Source organism: Oenanthe melanoleuca, chromosome 1 (assembly GCF_029582105.1).
Source record: "Oenanthe melanoleuca isolate GR-GAL-2019-014 chromosome 1, OMel1.0, whole genome shotgun sequence".
NCBI classification, from domain to species: Eukaryota; Metazoa; Chordata; class Aves; order Passeriformes; family Muscicapidae; genus Oenanthe; species Oenanthe melanoleuca.
Genome location: NC_079333.1, coordinates 24153625 through 24173213, shown reverse-complemented (window position 1 = coordinate 24173213; position 19589 = coordinate 24153625). Strand labels below are relative to the sequence as shown.

General features: G+C 41.8%; 1 protein-coding gene across 1 annotated transcript in view; it reads right to left on the bottom strand.

The window, feature by feature from the left end:
* MAB21L3 (mab-21 like 3) overlaps positions 1 to 19589 on the bottom strand; it is a 49936-nt gene that overhangs the window by 24396 nt on the left and 5951 nt on the right. The window contains exons 2-6 of the mRNA XM_056501649.1: positions 13423 to 13531; positions 9083 to 9223; positions 4295 to 4586; positions 1830 to 2011; positions 903 to 1097 (exon numbers count right to left, since the gene is read on the bottom strand). Of these exons, the coding sequence (XP_056357624.1) occupies positions 903 to 1097; positions 1830 to 2011; positions 4295 to 4586; positions 9083 to 9223; positions 13423 to 13470 (858 nt within the window). The 5' untranslated portion in view covers positions 13471 to 13531. The remainder of the gene's footprint in view (positions 1 to 902; positions 1098 to 1829; positions 2012 to 4294; positions 4587 to 9082; positions 9224 to 13422; positions 13532 to 19589) is intronic.

The window sequence follows — 19589 nt, the reverse complement described above, 5'->3', positions numbered from 1 at the left end:
TTTGCACTCAGCTAAGGTATATTCAGCCTCACCATTTTTTTTTTTCAATTCCATCTTTATTTACAGTATTGCCATGACTGTAACAGCATTTGATGGTCACCGTTTTCTTTAGGAGAAATCTTAGCATTGCATCTGGTTTTGGACACCAAAAGATCAGTAACTACTGTAGGAACCTAATGGCTTGAGGCTTCAAGGTGAGAAAAGTACAACCTCTCTTTGCAACTCCAGGAGGATGGAGTTCAAGAAAGCAGGATTTTTCACCTATAATCTAACAAATGGTGCTGTGGCTCATCTATGTCTGCAGCTGTTAGAGGTAAGGACACAGTCATAGCAGAGTCTCCTCTCTCTTCTTCACAAATCTTGTTTGAAACCATCTTGAACCCTGAAATAGGTGCAGGGAGGACGCCACCACCCCTTTAACTCTTCCTTCCCTTCCTACCCCAGGTGGAATACTACCACAACTGTAGTTTGCACCTGATTCATTAATAATGCTCACTTAAGACAGTTTTGTTTGGTGCATATCCACAAAGAAAAAAGCACCATCTTCCACGAGAGAGACAGATGGATATAGACGGCTGGGATATTCAAGAAACAGGAAGTAAGTGTGCAATTACAGACATCAGTACAATGTGAAGTCAAAACAGAGCACGGGCCTTGACTCAATTTATGTTGCTGCAATCATAATGTTCCTATGGGCCTTAGTTTCTTACTGAAGTTTGGAACACAAATTTAGTGAACTCCTTGGCACCATAACACAATGAAAAGGTACAGCAGTTTTGACACTTACCTTAGAAGTTACACAGATGATACACTGATTTAACACTGCAACATTCTGACATTACTGGATGGAAGCCACTACAACAGACCCCATGACTGTATGTTGGTATCAGGGTAATGCCTACCTGAAGGTGATAAGCTGTGATGACAGGCTTATTTCCAGCACACCAGACATCTTCCTTCATCTGCCTCATGACCCTGAAGCACTTCATGCGACAACCACCATCTTCATCAAGTCCCTCCATGAGGATGTGCTCAGCACGGGAGAAGCACAGCTGCCAGTGATAATTAGAGCGGGCCAGGAGGTCAAAACCCAGCGACTGTGAACAACAGAGGAAGTGTGACAACAAATCAGAGGCAAACTTCTCCCAGTAATGCACAGAGAGGTTATAAAAGCATGCATGACATCTCTTGAAGCCTATTCTAAAAAGGTTTAGCAAAGGCAGGACACATGAGGTATGCTCCCATCTTAATTCTTAGTTGAAACAATGCATTTTGCATTGTTTCCTTGTGTGCTGGTATCAGTTACTGCAGGGAGCCATAAGGCACAGCTCTAGAGCCATAAAGCACAGTACCAGCAGTGCCACTAAAGCAGAGGTGCAGCTCTGCAGGCACTTTCCTGTGGAGCGGGAGGTTGTGCATAAGAGGTGGAATGGGACCTGCAGGAACATGGCAGCTGGGGCTGAGCTGAAGTGCCAGAATCCAGCCATGGGTGATGTAGGGAAAGATGGGACTGAGCTGGAGGGAAAACTGCAAACAGAAGCCCATTTGCTGAAGTCTTACATGAGGCAGAGCAAGAATAATGCACATCAGCATCACACAATAAAATATTAACTCAGATTTTTTCTATAGAATTCACCACTGTAAGGGGGGGGGAAACAAAATCCAAATAAGATCTGACAGAATATTTTGAAACATTGCTTCACTCTTTAGAGAATACATCTTCTAACCCTGCTGCCATCACCATGCAGTTTTTCCTTTGGGAAAACACTGTCAGACACCTGAGAGGTAAATTCCATCCCAGAGCTAAGGGTGTTTTTTACACTGTTTACCTTGATGCATTGCACTTTTTCCTGAGAAGGCCAACGCTTAAGGCAACGAGGCCACCGGGCTTTCTCAGGCCAGCAAGTTGGAATCTCCACAGCAGGGACCAGCTCTACCTCTACCTGGGATTCTGATGTCTCCACAGCCACCCGGACCACTGAGCTGAAGCTCTCCAGAACTGCCACTTTACCTGTGAAAGAACAAGAGAAGAAAATATAAATAAAAGGCCCTTTTCCATAGGCCAAGCAAGAGGGTGTCTAGGACCCTGGAGTTCTATTGGTCTGTCTTAACACTTTCTCTTCAATAACACATGAAGAATATAAGAGAAACCTAAATCTATGTAAATCTATCCTGGGGAATGAGAATAGGAAGATGAAAGAACAAAGTTCTTAACTTTACACTCAGTTATCATGCTTTCTTCCCCACTTTGTTGGTCCTCTTAAACCCTAGGATCAGCTTCTTAAAAATTAAGCTAGACAAGTGGTTCAACCTAACATTTCTAAAGGTACATTACAAGGAGATCACTGCAGATTGGAGAGGACCAGATGAACACTTCCCATCTAAAGATGTTCTTCCTTCAGAGAACCTGAGATCAGACCCTTGCCAGATTACACTTACCACTGCCAGTCATTCAGAATGTGTTTGTGGGGTATCTCTAAGGTTTGCTTCTGGACTTGCACAGAAGACCATACCAGAATTTATGGTCTGTTGTGCAGAGTAGTCACACAGAAAAGGCTAATTACTGCAAGTGCTGAGTGTTAAGAAGAGTTAGTTCCAAGATGATTCGGAGGAAAGAAGTTTCCTCAGCGTGAAAGAAGAGTGGCTCGTCTCCAGAAACAACACAATCTTAGAGTAAAGAAAGAAGAGAAAGCTGCAACTAATGGACTTTGTGGGATGTTTCCTGTTGGTCCACCTGAGTTCATGGAAGAAGTTTCTGTCCCAGTCACTCTGGCAGGATCACTGTCCCTTCAGCTCTGACATCTGAGCCAATTGTGTGTTCATCCTCTAACCCACTGAAGTGAAAGCCTGAGCAGACGAACATAAGCAGTTTAAAGAGCAGTGTGTTATTCCACCTCATTTTGCTTGGCATGGGCTAAGCAGTAATTAATTGGGTAAATTATCTTGCAAAGAGTAGAGTCCATCCTAAGAAGAACTTCATAAATCTCAGAAAATCTATGTGCTATTCCCCTGCTGAGGCAAGCCTGGCATCAAAACAGAAACTATTCTGTTTCCAAGTTCCCTACAAGGATCCCTAGCAGCTGAAAAATATTAGAGCAACCACTGTGTCAGCATGGAAATATGTTCATGGCATTTCCAAAAGCATTACAATGCTTATGCCTATTTTTCCACTAATGAAAAGTGAGACACCTCAAAAACTGATTTTGCTGGTGCTGAAAGAATTAAAAAAAACAGGAAAGCAAAGAAATCAGTGAAGTTTTTCTGTAACTTTAGCCATACTGTGGCATGAAGGAAATCCATTCTTCACAGAAACAAACAAAAATGGCAACTGCTTCTCCTGACTTCATCTTAGCTCATCTCCTTCCAGTACACCTTACAAAAAAGGCATCAGAATCACCAACACAAACATCACTGTCTGGGGGCCTTGCAAGTACCTTTCCTGCAATACTCAACTTTGACTCAATAACTTGATGTGACTACTGCCCAACACAATAACTTTCACATAAATAAAGCCTCAGAAGCAAGCCTGTTTCAGCTGGTCCTTCTTGTGAGCCTCAATGGTGAAATTTCATTCCTATCCACCTTTCTGTTCCTATGATAACAAGTATTTCCTGAAAAAAATGCCATTATCTAGCAGAGCTTAACTTTAACATGTGCAATCAGTTGAGTGGAAATAGCTTCTATTGCTCAGAAATACAGAAGACTCATTAGGCTACTGATGAATAAAGTAATCCTGGAAACATGCTATGGGAAGAAGCACCACAGGAGTAGCCTGGACATTGGGGAAAGAGCACTTGTCCAACATACTTTTCTTCAGTGGAAGTTCTTCTACTTAGTTCCCACTATCCCATGTGGAAAGCTGTGGGCGCCAAGGTTTCCCCAGAGCATTATCTGCCCTATAAATATCTTCAAACACATTCTCCTCAGACTTACGCATCTTTCCGGTATCCAATTTTTCTGTACTACCTTCCTTGATAATCTTGTAGTAGAGAAAGATTTTTTTTTTTTTCCCAAAGAAACTCCTAAATGTTCTAAAACTATGGGCTGCCTCTTAGTTGAACTGCAAGGGTGATGTTGCTAGAGACCCTACCCAAATTCCTAAGAGAAGAGTAACATCTTGAGTACAAAGAGCCCAAGAACTACTGAATTCTATCTTCAATGCAGGTCTATGTACATCATTGCAGTCACTTGAAGGCTTCCTGGTTTTGGAGGGTTTTGCTCAGCTTCTGACCATGCAAGCCAAATACTTTGTGTGTGTGATGGTTTCCCTTACACCTGTCCCCACCAAACTCACTGGAAAGGTTACAGGAGACAATCGACTTCTCCACCAGCTCCCGGAAGACAACAAGGACTTTGGCTGGAACCAGATCACCTTCAATGTTCACATCCTCTTCATGCCACTGCTGAAGGCTTTTTGAAAACTGCTCCACCTCCAGCCACTGATGCAATTCCTCAGGGTCCCGCACGGAGGAAAGGAGCTTGGCTCCATTCACAGTATAATAGCGCCAGTGCCGCACCTGGGATTCCCTGTAACCGGTCAGGCCACGCAGAGGAACTGTGATGAGGAAATGGCTGGGTGCTAAGACCTAGGAGAGTTCACAGAGATTGAGAGAGGAGACAAGGGCAGATCCATGAGCCAAAATAAGGAAAACAGGGTTGAGGAAGTACTAGGTAAAACTGGGGGGCTTTGAAAAGGAGGAAAAACCATGGTATGATGGGACTAACTGAACACAGCCAGGACCTGTCTAAGGGTTACCTTTGAGGCATGCAGACTACAAGGAAATTGTCTTAGAAGGCGTCTGATGAGAAGCTCTTAGAAGATAAGAGCTCACTGGCTGATTTGCTACCACACCTGTCATATTTTCCCCCTTTTCTTGTTATTTCCAGTCTGCAATTGTATGAGATGTAAAAACCAGCAGCTTCCAAGGAGCAGGAAGACATGAAAGAATATGTTTTGAGATCCAGACAAGGGAAACCCAAATAGTGCTGGTTGTTATCCCAGAACTGTTACTTGAGATAAGCCCAGAGTCCAATACTAGCAATAACTATGGCAAAAAGTGCACCTTCCTCATCTCTTTCAAAGTCCGCTAGAGACATTAGCAAAATAAAGCTATGGCCCATTAATTTCACAAGTGTTCCACTCTGCTTGACTGGCCTTTAAAGTGACAGAGACATAAGGCAAGTGACCTGCCTGAGCCTACAGAGGCAGTGTCACTCTCAGAAATAAATCCAGGTCTTGGCCAGCTGTAATGCAGGGAACTGATAAGCATGACAGAAACAGTGTAAGGATGGAGACAGCAATTAATGGACAAGGAAGCCTTAAACAGGCTTGTTTGCAAGCCAGTTAATTTGTCTCACTTGGGGAACAAACATTTTCCAATAAAAACGAGTTCTGAGACAGTATTTGCAAGGAAAGAATAAGGTCACTCAAATACCACAAAACATCATCTGTTTGGTCCTGGGCATAGTCAGACATGACAAAGTGCTACTTTGGAAGCATCTGGCAGTTGTGGCTCCAGAAGAGGTGTTCAAATTCCTTCAGATATTTACCATGTTGGCTTAGGAGCTTTTCAAGTCCACTTGCTACCAAGCCTAACTTACACTGACATAAGTAAGGTGAAGCTGCTGCATGAGCAGGATGTGAGGTGTTTACACCCACGATGAACAAAACACACTTGTCACTCTCCTGTAATAATCCAAAACACTCTGTTAGCCTTCTTCCGCTCAGCTCAGCTGATGTAAAGTATTTACCACAGAGGTGGCAGGGCCCGGAGGGCACTAATAGGCTTTATTGTCCCTAAGCTGCCTTTCTGAGATTTCTACCCACACCTTCTGTCCATGGGTCTGGGACACCAATTTCAGGTTAGCCCTGGGCTCCAGTGAATGGGGGAGCGCCTTGACCTCAGAACTGGCTTAGCAGCAGACTTTCCTGAGGATCCAGACTCTTGGCTGACCCAGATACCCTCCTTCTGTCTTATCTCACTCAGGAACCCTAGGGCAGGGGCTGCCTTGCTACGCTTACCTCCTGTCTCTCTCTCTCTCTCTCTCTCTCACAGGGATCAGCTGGTCTTCTCTGATTTGGAAAACAAAAGATGGCCAGACAGAAGCACAAAAATAGCAAAGAAAACACCAGTAAGTTGCTCTTTTGTCAAATATAAACCATAAAGGCAGGAGGATGCTGAAAGGATGACATTGCAGATCAAGCTGACCTGCACACATCAGGTTTGGTGGGGCTGAGAAATCTTGTGGGCAGTTCAGAAATAGAGTAATAGGCTCCATAAGGAAAAAATACAACGGCTGTCACGCAGTTACTGCTCCTGTCACTGCCTCAGCCACATTTTCAGATAAACAACCATTCCCGCCCCCCCACCAAAATTGCGCACACTGGCATCCAATTGATTATAAAGGGATGAGCTGCATAAGTTGTGCGAGTGCCTGCAAATGCAAGTCACAAGGGTCCTGCACCTGGGGCTTACCAGAAAACAACAGAACGCACAAGGCTGGGAATAGCACTGTAAAGCTGGGCAGTTGGTGTCTTCTTGGCCTAAACAAATCCCAGTCCCACACCCATGCTTTTTCACATGACGGTCTCACACACTATGTGCAGGCCATGGGCCCCAGAAAGTCACAGGCTTGAGCAAGAGTCTCCAATTCTGGGATGTCAAACTTTTGGCCAGTTCAGCTGTATTAAAATCCTGTCTAGAGTATGCTGGGCAAATTAAATACAACCTCATTCTTGTGAGCCTGGCCAGGATGTTCCAGGGAGGCAGCAACATTAGGTTAGAAAGAAAATAATTATGCTTTGAGAGAAAAAAAAAGTAGGTGTCTTGTGCAGAGAACAAAACAGTCATGGAAGGACCAGTCTGGTGGGCAAAGTTATCTGGAGAAGAGAGTATGTGAGGAGGAAGCAAGCACAGGAATTCTCAGGCACCAGGAAGGCTTTGTACCTGGATGGATGGGTGGAATGGGCGCTTCCTCCGAAGCATAGCTGACCACTTGGCCAGTAAAGTTGGTTGATCCTGAGAGAAGCAGTAAAGAAAACAAGAAGGACACAGAACAGAGAGAAAGCATGTGCTAGGTCATTCATTCACAGAGCAAAGCTGCAAGCCTCTTTGGATGCTCAGACTTTGTTAAAGGAAAATTCCCCCATTGCCTTGATTAAACACTTGGCAATGCCATTGGACAGTGTAGTACCAGTGATTAGTCTAGACCTCTTCATTATAACTTTACTGAAGCCTCCACAGCTTTTGCATCATCCCTGCACCATTGACAGCTCCAAAAATGGTGGGCCACAACAAAAAAAAACCCACTTAGAACTTCTAAAAATCAAATAATCTGTTTTGTTAATCTGAATTTTAATTCAGGTTTTTTATTATAGCATGACTTTTTGTTGCAGGGGCCACAGGAATAACACTGAATATCTAAAGACTTTTCTTAACTATTCTCCACTCAGCCCTTCATATTTAGAAGGCAGCTTGAGGCTTCTCAACAAATCTAGATCTCTCACCATGTTAAATGGATTCCTTTTAGCCAGAAGCTGAAAAATCACTGTAGATTTATCAGAAAAAAAGATGTTTCAAAATTAAACACAGAATAATTGACTTTCCTTGGACACAAGTCTCCTCTACGTTGAAGCATGTCAGTAATGGTATTAAAGTTTCCAATGTTTGGAAGTAGACAGCCCAAACCAAAATAATTTCTCATCAACCCATTCTTTGCTGTCCCATACATACAGAACAATTAGTCAAGTCCTCCTAGTGTTACTTCCACAGATTTGTAACACTGAGTTCAGTTAAGCATGAACAACAGATCTGCCACGTTTAAGGAAATAGATTTTGAGGATTTCTTTCAAGCAGAATTTGTTCTGATCTACATACTATAACACCAAGTTCCTGCTCATAATATATTGCCTTGGTGGTTTTGTTCTGCTTTGCTTTCCAGAGCAACAATTTTACCCTGACTCTGGTCCTGTCAGACCTCATTAGCCAAGCAGGTTTGTTCCAGCACAAGAGGTAGCTGGCAGACTCTGGCACTAAAAAGCTTGTGGACCAGAATGTGGCACTGTTTTACATCACTGTGGTCATACTTATTGACAAGACCACATGCTCTGGGATAAACAAAATTCCAGAAAAGCTATGAATCTGAATGTCTTTGTCCACAGGACAATAGTCACATTTCAGACTGGGTGATTATATTTTGCCTCCACCCCCATGCCCTTCCAGCAGCTTCATACAAAAAACTTCTTCCCTTTCAGTCCCAGAGAGCTGCAAAAGTTGCCTCATGTTTTTTACATATTTGCTGTGTTTTGATCTGTAAATGGCTGTGATTTAGGCTAATGGTTGACATTAGTATTTCAACTAGTTCAGAGGAAAAAGACTGTTTGCATCTGAAGTTGTCATTGCTGTGATTGTTTCTTGTGTCTTTACTAGTTACTTTTGTTTAATGGAGTCACAAGAAATATTCAGTCTTCTTCTGTCACAGCTGGGACAGGGCATTATTATTTTCACACCTGAAGGTCTAAAATGGGGAGGTATTTCACTTCTCCCACTAATAAGCATGTTTCTTCCCAATAAAAAAGAAATTTCGATCCATGACAAAGTAAAAACAAAATAAAAGCTCTTTCACAAGGAGCTTTCTAATGTTCATAGTAGAAGAAGGACTTCTAATTTTTCTATCTCTTTAGTGAGTTGACAGCTTTTCCACCTATGAAAAATATGAGTCATAGCTCATGAAGGCATGAGCATTTTTTTCTTACGTTACTGCTGCGTAAGTTTTTTTTTCTGTCTCCCAAAGAACTCTGCCTTCTGCTTGTGGATTGACAGCTCTGGCAATAGATGCTCTTTGTAAACACAGCAGCTGTAAGAAGAAGCTCTGCCTGATTTGCCCATCTCTCTTTGATGCTCCTGACTGTGAGATGTCCGTGAGTGAATGCCAATGACCCAGTCACTAGAACTCCACAGTGAAGTGTCAACACATTTGTTTTGGGTGAGATACTTCCCCATACAAACACTTACATAATGGAGAAATCACTTTCTGGTTGCCTACAGGCTGCCAGAGAATACATTAGAGCTCTTGTTCATACCTTAATGTTCTCATTGTGAATGCCAGAATTGGAGATAGCCTGGAATCGCACAGCCTTGTAGCTGATTTCTGCAGTCAGCTGCTGGATAACTTTCTGCACCTCCTCCACTGCTTTGGAAACTAGGTAATGTCGCCGTTCCACCTGTCAGTTCCAGGAAAGATACTTCATGTTACAGGCAACTGCAGTCTTTGTCTCCAGTGGGAAGCAGACAAATCAGCTTAAAGCATCCTGAAACATTTGTGTCTGTGCTGCACTGGGAATAAAAATTGTTCCCTGTGTATTGCAACTAATTTACTATGAGACAGAGCTGTGAATACCAAAGGGTCAATATTCATGACTACTGAGCATTAATTGATATTTCCATGTCAACACTTTGGATGGAAGGAAAGGAATTCATTACACAGATAAATTTGTTATCAACTACAACTACAGTCTCAATTCTTTATCCATTTGATGCAGTATACCAGTTACTTCCCTGCACGTGGTAGCCATTCTCAAAGCCAGGATATATTTCATTCCAAGAATAGACAGGACATCAAGAGTTAAAAATCTGTCCATTAGTCAGGTGGTAGATGTATGTGGCATCATTTAGATGCCTACCTTATACACTGAATGTATCCACACTCTATTTACGGCTGAAGTACAGATGAGACTCTACTCCTAGATAGTGAGAAAGCATCTTCCAAAGCTGGTCCCATTGGGAACTAGATAAAAGGGTTTTTCTTCAATTCAAGAAGTAGTAGCATAATTAATTATTGAAAATTATTTCAGTGAAATGTCTGAGTCTTGGAAAGACTGAGGTGCAGGGTGGACAACTCAGAAAAATATAAGATGAACCTGAACATTCACTTATCACTAAAAATGAAGGGAGCATAAGGGGACTGTCACAATCTGAACAAGGAGATTCAACAGGAGGAACATGAAGGAACCATGTAAAGGACATTTAATATTTCCCAAATATCCTTACACATTTACCGAAGTGAGGAGATTCAGCTACTGTTAATGAAGTTCATGAACATATTTGTCATTATTTATACAACCAGAATTACTTATGCAGAGTTAAATATTAAGACTGTCTACTGTTCTTTTTTGGATCCTATGCTTCATCTCATTTGGTTGCAGCTTTTGCTTTCTTCTTGATTCTTCTTTTTCCTCACCGTATTCTACTAAATCTTATTGTTTGCAGGCAAGAAAAAAAGAAACTAGAAACAGAGTTAATCACTTGGCTAAAGTAAATGATAAAGCATAATCACCACAGTCAAACATAATTGCTACAGTCATTTGTTATTATCAAACACCAAATGGAAGAAACAGCAAGTCAAAAATTCTGTACTGTGAGGGTGGTGAGGCCCTACCACAGGTTGCCCAGAGAAGCTGTGGATGCCCCAGCAAGTTTTCAAGGCCAGGCAGATGGGGCTTTGAGCACTAGTCTAGTGGAAGGTGTCACAGTCCGTGGCATGGAAATTGCACTATATGATCTTTAAAGGTGGGTTCCAACCCAAAGCAGCCTATGGCTTTCTAAAATTCCTGTGTCCTGTTTACTCAGCATCTTCTTCAGCATCTAAACAATGCTCTTTTTTCTTTTAAAAAATATCATTGACAAGTACTTCTTTAAAAGTCTTTTTGGATATCTTTATGTGAAATGAACTATCAGCCAAAAACACTCAAGTATGTGAAATGTGTCCCCAGGTCCTGGAAGGGGTCAAATAGGTTCACTTCTTCACAACAAGGAACCATTCAATGGACTAAAGTGCTTGCCTCACATCCACTGACCAGTGAACAGCAATTGACTAGTACTGAACTTGAAGATGAGCAGAGTTTGAATACCTTCCTCCCTCAGACAACAAAGTTAACAGTACTTTTACTAAGCCTGAATAGCATTTGGAAGTGGGAAATACGTCAGATAGCAGCATCATATTCCCTTCACTGGGCTCTCATCCACCCTTGACATCTTGTTTCTTTGCTATCTTAACACCAGCTAGTTCTTTATGTTTATATAATGCCCTTTAGTTTCTCTAATAATTCACCGTCCTCCTCATTCCAATTCATCCTTTTCTCTAAGAGCAGTTTTAGCTACTTACATGTGCTTTAAAAAAACCAAAATCACTGAAAGATTTTATCTGTACTATACTGTATCTATTTTCTCCACCTTATTTTTGTTTATCCAGAACAACCCTTTAGAACAGTCCAATAAGCTTGTCTTGCTCAACAAGATACCTAATAGTTTCTCCAGCAAGCGAATGGTGAGTGGCAAAGAAAGCTGTCCATCTCTAAGAGATTTAGACAAAATATAGACTTTTTAAAATGGAAAAGTATAAAAAAGTATAAAATCTCACAATGGGTCAGCTCAAACAGAGACCTAGAGTGCCCTCTGTATGCATTGCTCATGCTCTGCTCTCTCTAAGGGGCACCTGCTGGAAACATTTTTTGCCACCTCCAGTATCCAGGGAGAATAATTCAACCCAGCCTCACCTCATTTAATTCTGCCTTCACCACCTATTGGCTAGGCTACAGCAGTTGTCACGAATTCTTTATAAGAGTACACACTCAAAAAAAACAGTCGAGGAAGTACGACTAAACACCTCTTTCAATGTGTACTCACCATCACTGGAGCAGGGATAAAAGAATAATGGACATGTGACTGATAGAGGGTGCTCACTATAATTAGCTAACCATAATTAGTTCCTTAATCATTGGAAAATATAACCTTCCTACAGAAGAGAGGGCAAAAAAATATCAGAAAACAGAACATGAGTCTGAAGAGCCAAGGCATCAGATACTTCTAGTACCAGCATGGATACATTGGGAGAAGAGACATTGCAAGGTTTTGCTCAACAGTCACTTCTGTCTGGCATTTCCCTTACCAGATCTTAACTTGGGGAACTGTGCCAAAACAAATGCACAAAATCTGAATAACAATGTCAGTCAAGATTTTATTAAGGGGGAAGGAAGCAGGATTGAAATTTATTAGGAACTCTTAAGAACATTTGGGTTTTCTCTTATTTACCCAGCCATATCCACTCCATATGGATTCTAATTTTTCCTTTGATGAGAGGCTTAAGGATGAAATCTCTGGTATTATTGAGATTCATTGCACCAGGTGGTTGACCTATTTCCAAAAACAGGCAGCATTTGACAAGCTGAACTGCCGGAAGGTTAGGCAGCATCACTTGGACTAGAGACTCTGGAGCAGGCAGAAACTAAGAATCCACCAGAGCTATAGGGTTGCTAGAACAGACTTTCAGTATAACCAAAAATATTGGCAACTATGAGCCTCACTTAACTACAATCTGCTTCTGTTCCTTGTACCTATGGCTGTTATATGAGCACCTCCCTGCGCATGGCTTCCCTCTGTTCCCCTCCTTTGTAACTCTGCTTTTTAAATCTTCAGACAAGCATTCGCTGTTATAGCTCTCTGAATGATTCTCATGGAATCATTTTCCTGTGCACAACACTGCAAGCCTGAAGAAAGTATATTTCTGTGAGAACTTTCATACTTGCCACCAAAACATTTCCAAAGAGAAAACAAACTTTTCTTACCAGTCTCTTCATTGTACTAGAATATGTGATCTTTTACAGAAAATAAAGCCTTACACTTTCTGACTTTGAAATTATTTATCACTTTGGTATCTTGCTTTTTGTTGGGGAAAGCAGACTATAAAACAATATCTAGCCAAGTACCACCATGAAACATGTCAGCTTTAAAAAATATTATGGCTCACTTAGAGCTTTTATTAAACAGTATTGTTCCATAGAGGATTTTATTCTGTTTTATTTCATTTCATAATGGGGGAAAAATTGAGTGCTGGAATATCTTAGAAAATGAGATTCCAGTCTGCATGTGCTAATGAGACAAGTTATTTTAATCATGGTATATAGAGAAGTATCCTAAGCTGAGGTGACAGACTGATGACTGAATTCTAACAATATCAGTCTGTCTTGGCAAGTTCCTACACGAATCTTTCTTAAGAGGTAACGCCTGGTGTCGGTCTTGTTCCAGTCAAGCAAAGACCACCAAACAGAGAGAGAGGCAAGGACCTTTCCTTAGATTTAAATGCTGGCAATTACAGCTAGTTTCATATTTGGGATTCCAGATCAGGAACGAAAATTCAGGATACCTAGAAGAAGAGGATAAGCACCTTGAAAAATTAGGCTACCAGCAGATAAGGTTCTGCAACAGAAACCTAGAAATCTCTTTAGAAATACAGTTCTCATGAAGCTTCATCCAATCTTGTCTCAGAAATGAGGACAGCAGGCAAGCAACTAACTGTCAAATTTGGCACCCTTCAGAATCAACACATAGTGTGGGAGACAGAAAATCTGGTCAGATAAAGTCTTACCTTGCTCTGGATGTAGATTTCTACATCTTCATCTGTGAATGGTTTCATGGCAAGATGGTCTTTGCTGCTCTTTAAAGTGTGAATTAACTCTTCACTCGTTCACCTGCCTCTGGAAGTAGAGGAACACTCAGAGAGAGCTGTTCAGAGCCTTCTTGCCCTGTGAAGCTCAGGTCACCTAATACCTCTGTGGATGAATAAGAGCAGAGAGAAGCAAGGAAGTATGCCTATTTTTAATAATTTTCTTTTTCTGGTCTGAGGTACAATGGTGACATCCAGCTCACACAGAAAACTAGTTCTAAATATTACTCTCTAAGTTCAATTGTTGTTATTCATCTTATTACTTTTAAATGGTGGATTGTGCATCCAGGCATACACAAAAATATCCCAGCAACTGCTTTGTCTCAGGGCAGATCTGGAAGTGCTTTTCAGATTTTTTTTTTGCAGTGCAGCTTCAGTACATTCATAATACACAGCATTATTCTCTGCACGCTACAGTACGTCTCTGCCTCGCCAGACCTTCACTACACCCTTTCTTAAATGCTCTCAGTTATTCCTTGCTGACTAACCCACTCTTGTTCCATCTGAAAACGCATGGGTATTTTTACACTCAGGTTATTCACTAGGGTTGCAGTCTTCAGCCCCTGCTCCTCTCTCCTCATATCTCCTCTCTCTCTCTGGCTGTATTGACAGTAAATATTGTGCAGCCTGTACCTTCCTGTAGCTTGCTTCGCTTTCTTTACAGTAAACAGACAGAAAGCTGCCTCTCGTTTCCTGCCAGCAGCTCAGCTAACAACCCCATATGGATGATTCAGAGGCAAAAACAATTGATCAGGCCTCATTGATCCAGTGAAGCTTGGTGGCTTTTAGAAAGAAGGGTACATCAGCATATGGAAGGGACTGACAGAGTACAGATATATGATTCCATGCTGCTAAGCATTCCTTATTAATGAAGGCACACTCAGCTTTTGACTAAAATCACTATTTCCCCCTGGAAACTGAACTTTGACATCCCTTGACCAATTTACTGCCTCTGTAGCAGCTGGCAAAAGGCAGTACTTCTGTGGGCACTGGATGCTACCTCAGGACAGGCTGTGTTGTTGCTAGTTGTCCTTCACTAAGTCAAATACAAAGTACATTAATTTAAGTAATTAACTGGAGCACAAATACCTGCAGGACATCTGCTTCTCCAGTACCTACAAAGCAAACCTTTCTCTGCCAGACAGTTACCTTTGTCTTTTTGCTGAAGGACTTGAGGACTCCTTCCCCAAGACAGTATAGGCTTTTACTTCCCAAACCAGCTTCCACTAGAGGTGGTCACTAAAAAAGATTTTCTTAGTTCCCCCGTGTTCAGGGGCTCATACCATATTCTTGCTCACTTCAAGACTTACTGGCTATCTTTCCCCTGAAGGGCCAGCAGTTTATGTGAGCTCTGCCAGGGAAGCCAGAAAAAAAGGCAGGGTCTGAAAGAAGGCAAGCGGAACAATAGGTTGGAATGGAACATGTAGTAGGTTGGATAGGCTTATATCCAAGCAGAGTGTACAGGAGAGGAGATTTAGCCTTTTAAATAGTCAGATTCCATAAAAGCACGCCCCTAAAACATTAAGTCTCTTTTGCCCCTTCAGACTGTCAGCTGCACATACAGCAGACAATTTCCTTAACACTCTTGACACCACCACATGTTATTTCAATACTCAGAACCCCAGACATGTATTATGTAGCAAGGAGAGATTTAGGGCCTCTCTTTCTTGCACCTATAAGATCTCTCCTCATGATAGCTATCCAGAGACATGGTGCTGGCAGAGAGATGAAGTGGTTTTGGTCATTTTAATTTTATATAATAACATACCTTATGTTCATAATCCTTATTATTATAATCCATCCACTATTTCCATCCTATAAGTACCACACATTATGCTACTTACAGGATGGGAAGAGTGCTATTTGGCTGACAGTAAATACTACAACTAATAAAGGCCTTTACACCACCAGCAAAATAAAGATTAGAGTGGTATGGGAGGCAGCAGCCAGTCTTAACCTGACTTGTGTTTGACACATGAGGACCAGATAGCACAGAACACAGCAGAAAAGTAGAGGCAGATGGCCATGTGTGAAGAGAGAATGTTACTGTGGGAAGAACGTGCATCAGAAGTTAGGAGTAAAGTGAAAGGACAGTGCAGAAATTGGAACATCTGCATAGATAAGAGAGGATGTAGACACAAAGTGGGAAGAATCCAGGCTTCTCCAGTGAGGTCTACTGAGCTGATGTAGTGTTGCTGCAGAGAAACCACCATCAGATTGGTCCTTCTCAGGAACCTTCTACCATGACACTGCTTGTATAAAGTAAGACCAAGTTGGAGAAAAATCTGAGATGGCTGAAAAAATCTGAAAGGCTGATAAACACAATCTCCTGAGAAAATATTTCCTCTGAGCCTACAACAACTTAATTGCCCAGGCACACTAGCAAGAGTGAGTGAAGAATGGCTACTTCCTTTTCCTCTCTATAAGAAGCACAGAAGGAGAGCATCAAGAGGATGAAGCCAGGCTCTTCTCAGTGGTTTCAAGCATCAGGACAAGAGGCAATGGGCACAAATGAATGCACAGAAAGTTCCACCTGAATATGAGAAAGAACTTTTTAAAACTGGGGCTGATTGAGCACTGGAACAGGTTGCCCAGATAGGCTGTGGAGTCTCCCTCACTGGAAATATTCCACAACTGTGTGTATGCAATCGTGTGCTATGTGCTCTGGGATGACCCTGCTTGAACCTTTTGCAAAAAGCGCACAACAGCTTAATGGAGATAAAAAGCACTCTGCTGAAGCCAGGCAACCATGTGAAGAAAAAAACCACAAAAGGTCTCCAGTTCTAGTTAGCTCCCAATCCATCAGATATCACAGACATGAGCACTGTTGAGAGCTTTTTAACTTGATTAATTTGGCAAATTAAACTCCCAAGTATACTTGTTTAAGGACATTCCCATCCACACTGAGAATAGCTATCTTTTTGACACCTCTGAATCTCTTTCTTTTCTAGTGATTGTTAGAAGTGCCTTAAGCCTCTGCTGGGGTCTGGGCATATTTCTGAGAGACAGTTTCTCCAGACAGTTCTTGCTGAAGCACTGGAACCTTCCTTCCCTCTTTGGCGGTGTCCCTAAGGAGATTTTCAGCATCACATACCTAACTAGCCAACCACAGGCACCCAAATTCTGCTTGATGAGCATCCATTGATTTACACGGTTTCTCTCAAGCATTTTCAAGCCACAATTCAAATACTTTGGTCTTCTCAAGTCACAGTTCCCTGCCTGCTGATCTTCATAAAATCATAGGAAATGACTCAGCTATATTACATCACTTCATTTATATTATTTCAGTTCCCACTTCATAGTACCTTGTAATGGGAGTTCAGATTGTGGTTAATTTCCTTTGAAACTGCATCTTCATTTACTTATCAGTACTCTTTGAAGAGGATTTAGAAATTTCCTAGTATTTTCAAAAACATTGAATCTGTGGTGTATCATTTTCATTCATGCTATTGGCAACATGCAGGACTGAATATGATTTTGGATCTGCAAAACCCTTGTAAAAGTATTCTGTAAATATATGCCTTGAACAGTATGAGACTGGCTCTTGTATCTTCTGAAGATGCCAATTACTGATGCTTTCCATGCTTGCTTGGCTTTCCTTTCTTCACTTTCACAGATATGACAAAGATATTTCAAATCTACAATCAAAAGTAATCTGAACTGTGAACTGCACAACAATAAAGAAATTACCAACATCTTGTAAATAAGAGCAGTAGTATTAACTGCACAAGGTTGTCCAATATTGTGCCTTTTTCAGTTGGGCAACTATTTAGAAAAACTATTCATACAGAACAGTGAGCATGTATTAAAAAGCCTCTGCTAAATCACACAAATGAGTCAGTCCAATGTACCACTTGTGACTCACAGATGACCCTGCAGTGGCAACAAATAAGCCCTGCTGAAGATGCTGCCTTCCAGATAAAATACAACTCTAAATTTCTAGTTGCTAATGATGACCCATCTCTTCTTGCTCTAATTACCAGAAGCATTAAGTCTGTTGTATTAGCTGAAGCATGTACTTAGGTCAAGATAAACTACTAAACCAAGAGTTCCAAACAGATTTAATAATCTCTGACAGTTCTCTTGCCTTCTTAAACTGTTGTCCCATTTCTCCCCATTAGTGGATTAAGTGACTGTGCAAAATGAGTAACTGTAGCTTGAATCCCCTGCAACATTTATGCTGCAACAGTTGTTAAGTACCATTCAGGCTCCACTCAGAGGACAGCAGCATAACATAATCAGGCTTTTGGGGGAGCAAAAGTTCTGGGAATTCATTTGGGTTTTTCTCCACTTTGTCTTTTAACAAGTTGATATGAGCAAAGGGGTACTTCAATGACAAAAGCCTGGGATTGACTACAGGGAAAAGAAAGTCCTGCTAATTCACTGTGACAGCAACAGAATCACATATGGATGCCAAACTGAAATGCTTCTCCACTCATTCCCTTCCGTTACCAATCAATACTCGGCAAGCTCAAAAATGCTCCAAATGCCTATGCTGCTTGTTCTTACTGCCACACGTTCTCACCCTAGCCTTGGGCTTGTGCTTCATGTCATGCAAGTTTAAGGTTTATATCCTTTCCAAACTAAGCACAGCATTGGATCAGGTCTGGTACCAAACTTCCCAGCTGATCCTTAGGATATGACAACTTGGACATTGTGTTGTGTCCCAGGGCTAACATTCACTGTGGAGAGGATGGAAAGGAGAAGCTGAAGAGGCAACCAGGATTAAAGGAAGATTTTGCCAATATACCTGTAGAAGTGTCTCAAGAAAAGCACAGGAGAAGGCCCAGACAACTATACACTTTGTGTAGGAAGAAAGCAGGGGAGGAGAGTCATTGGGACTCTGCAATGCATGGGCCCAGAGTGAAGCAATTACCACAAGGGAACAATTACTGTACAATGAGAACACCAGCAAAGATGAGAAATAATGTGCTTTTTATCAGAAGTATGATGTACGTACCACAATGCAGACCAAGATAATCAGCAAACTAGTGAGAATAAGCTCTGTCAGAATCTCTACAGAGACTTCAGTCAAGTATTTTCAGAGAATTTCTGGACAGATTAGATAATGACCTCCATAGCTACACGCTTCAGTCACTGGAAGATGAGCTAAAAGCCTCCAGTTCAACCTATGTCTGGCTAATATATATGCCATTCTTTTAGTCCATAACTTCTGAAATTTTGCCGTCCTCAAGAGCAGGCAGCAGGAGACAGCAAGCAAGCAATTCCATTCTTGCAAACACTACCTCCTTCATTTCAGACCCATAAAACTATGCAGCATCAAGCTAATTCCCATAATCAGCTGCCCAGCCCTTTCCACTTTATTGGCTGTTTTGTGCAGTCAAAGCCAAACCGCCAAAGGGAGAGGGTCAATCGTTTGTGCTGCATCTGCTCCAGGCAGTGACAGGCCACAGGACAGATATTCAGGGCTAGAACTAGTTAAATTCAGATTAAGGGCACAGAAAACAGGAGTGGGGGAGGAGAAACAACAGTGGAATAAAACCACTGGGAATATGCAGAGCAAGTTGCTTGGCCAGGCTAGTGCATGAAGGAGAAAGCCATCTCTCTGTTCCTTTGAGTTTTCATGGAAGGAGGGAAAAGGGCAGATGTGCTTCAAATGGAAAATGAGGTGAATAATGCTACCAGCTGTCTGGTGGGAGAGGGACAGTTTGGGTCAGGAGGGAAGAACAGCATTCACAAGAGCAAATGTTATTCAGTTTATGCTACCAGGGACTCCATGAACTGCCCTCTAACAAAGCAAAGGGTGGCAGAGAAACAATCAGATGGCAGTTTAGAAGAGAGCACTGATCCCTATTCCCCACAGTCACTTTTTCCAGATTCTGACAGTATTTTCTTTGCCACTGATCAGGGGACAGGAAATGCAGTCAAGCTATTTATCACCTCATTGCCAGGTAATGAGGACAAATGTTCAAATTCTGCCATTCCCTGACAAGATGCTTTGGCAGGAGCACTGAGGACAGGGATTATGTTCTTGAGCATTTGCATCCCACTTTAAAAGGGTGTATAAGAGACAACTACAGCTCATAGGAACTGCCCCAGTACATGTTAGTAACACCACCACAGACATT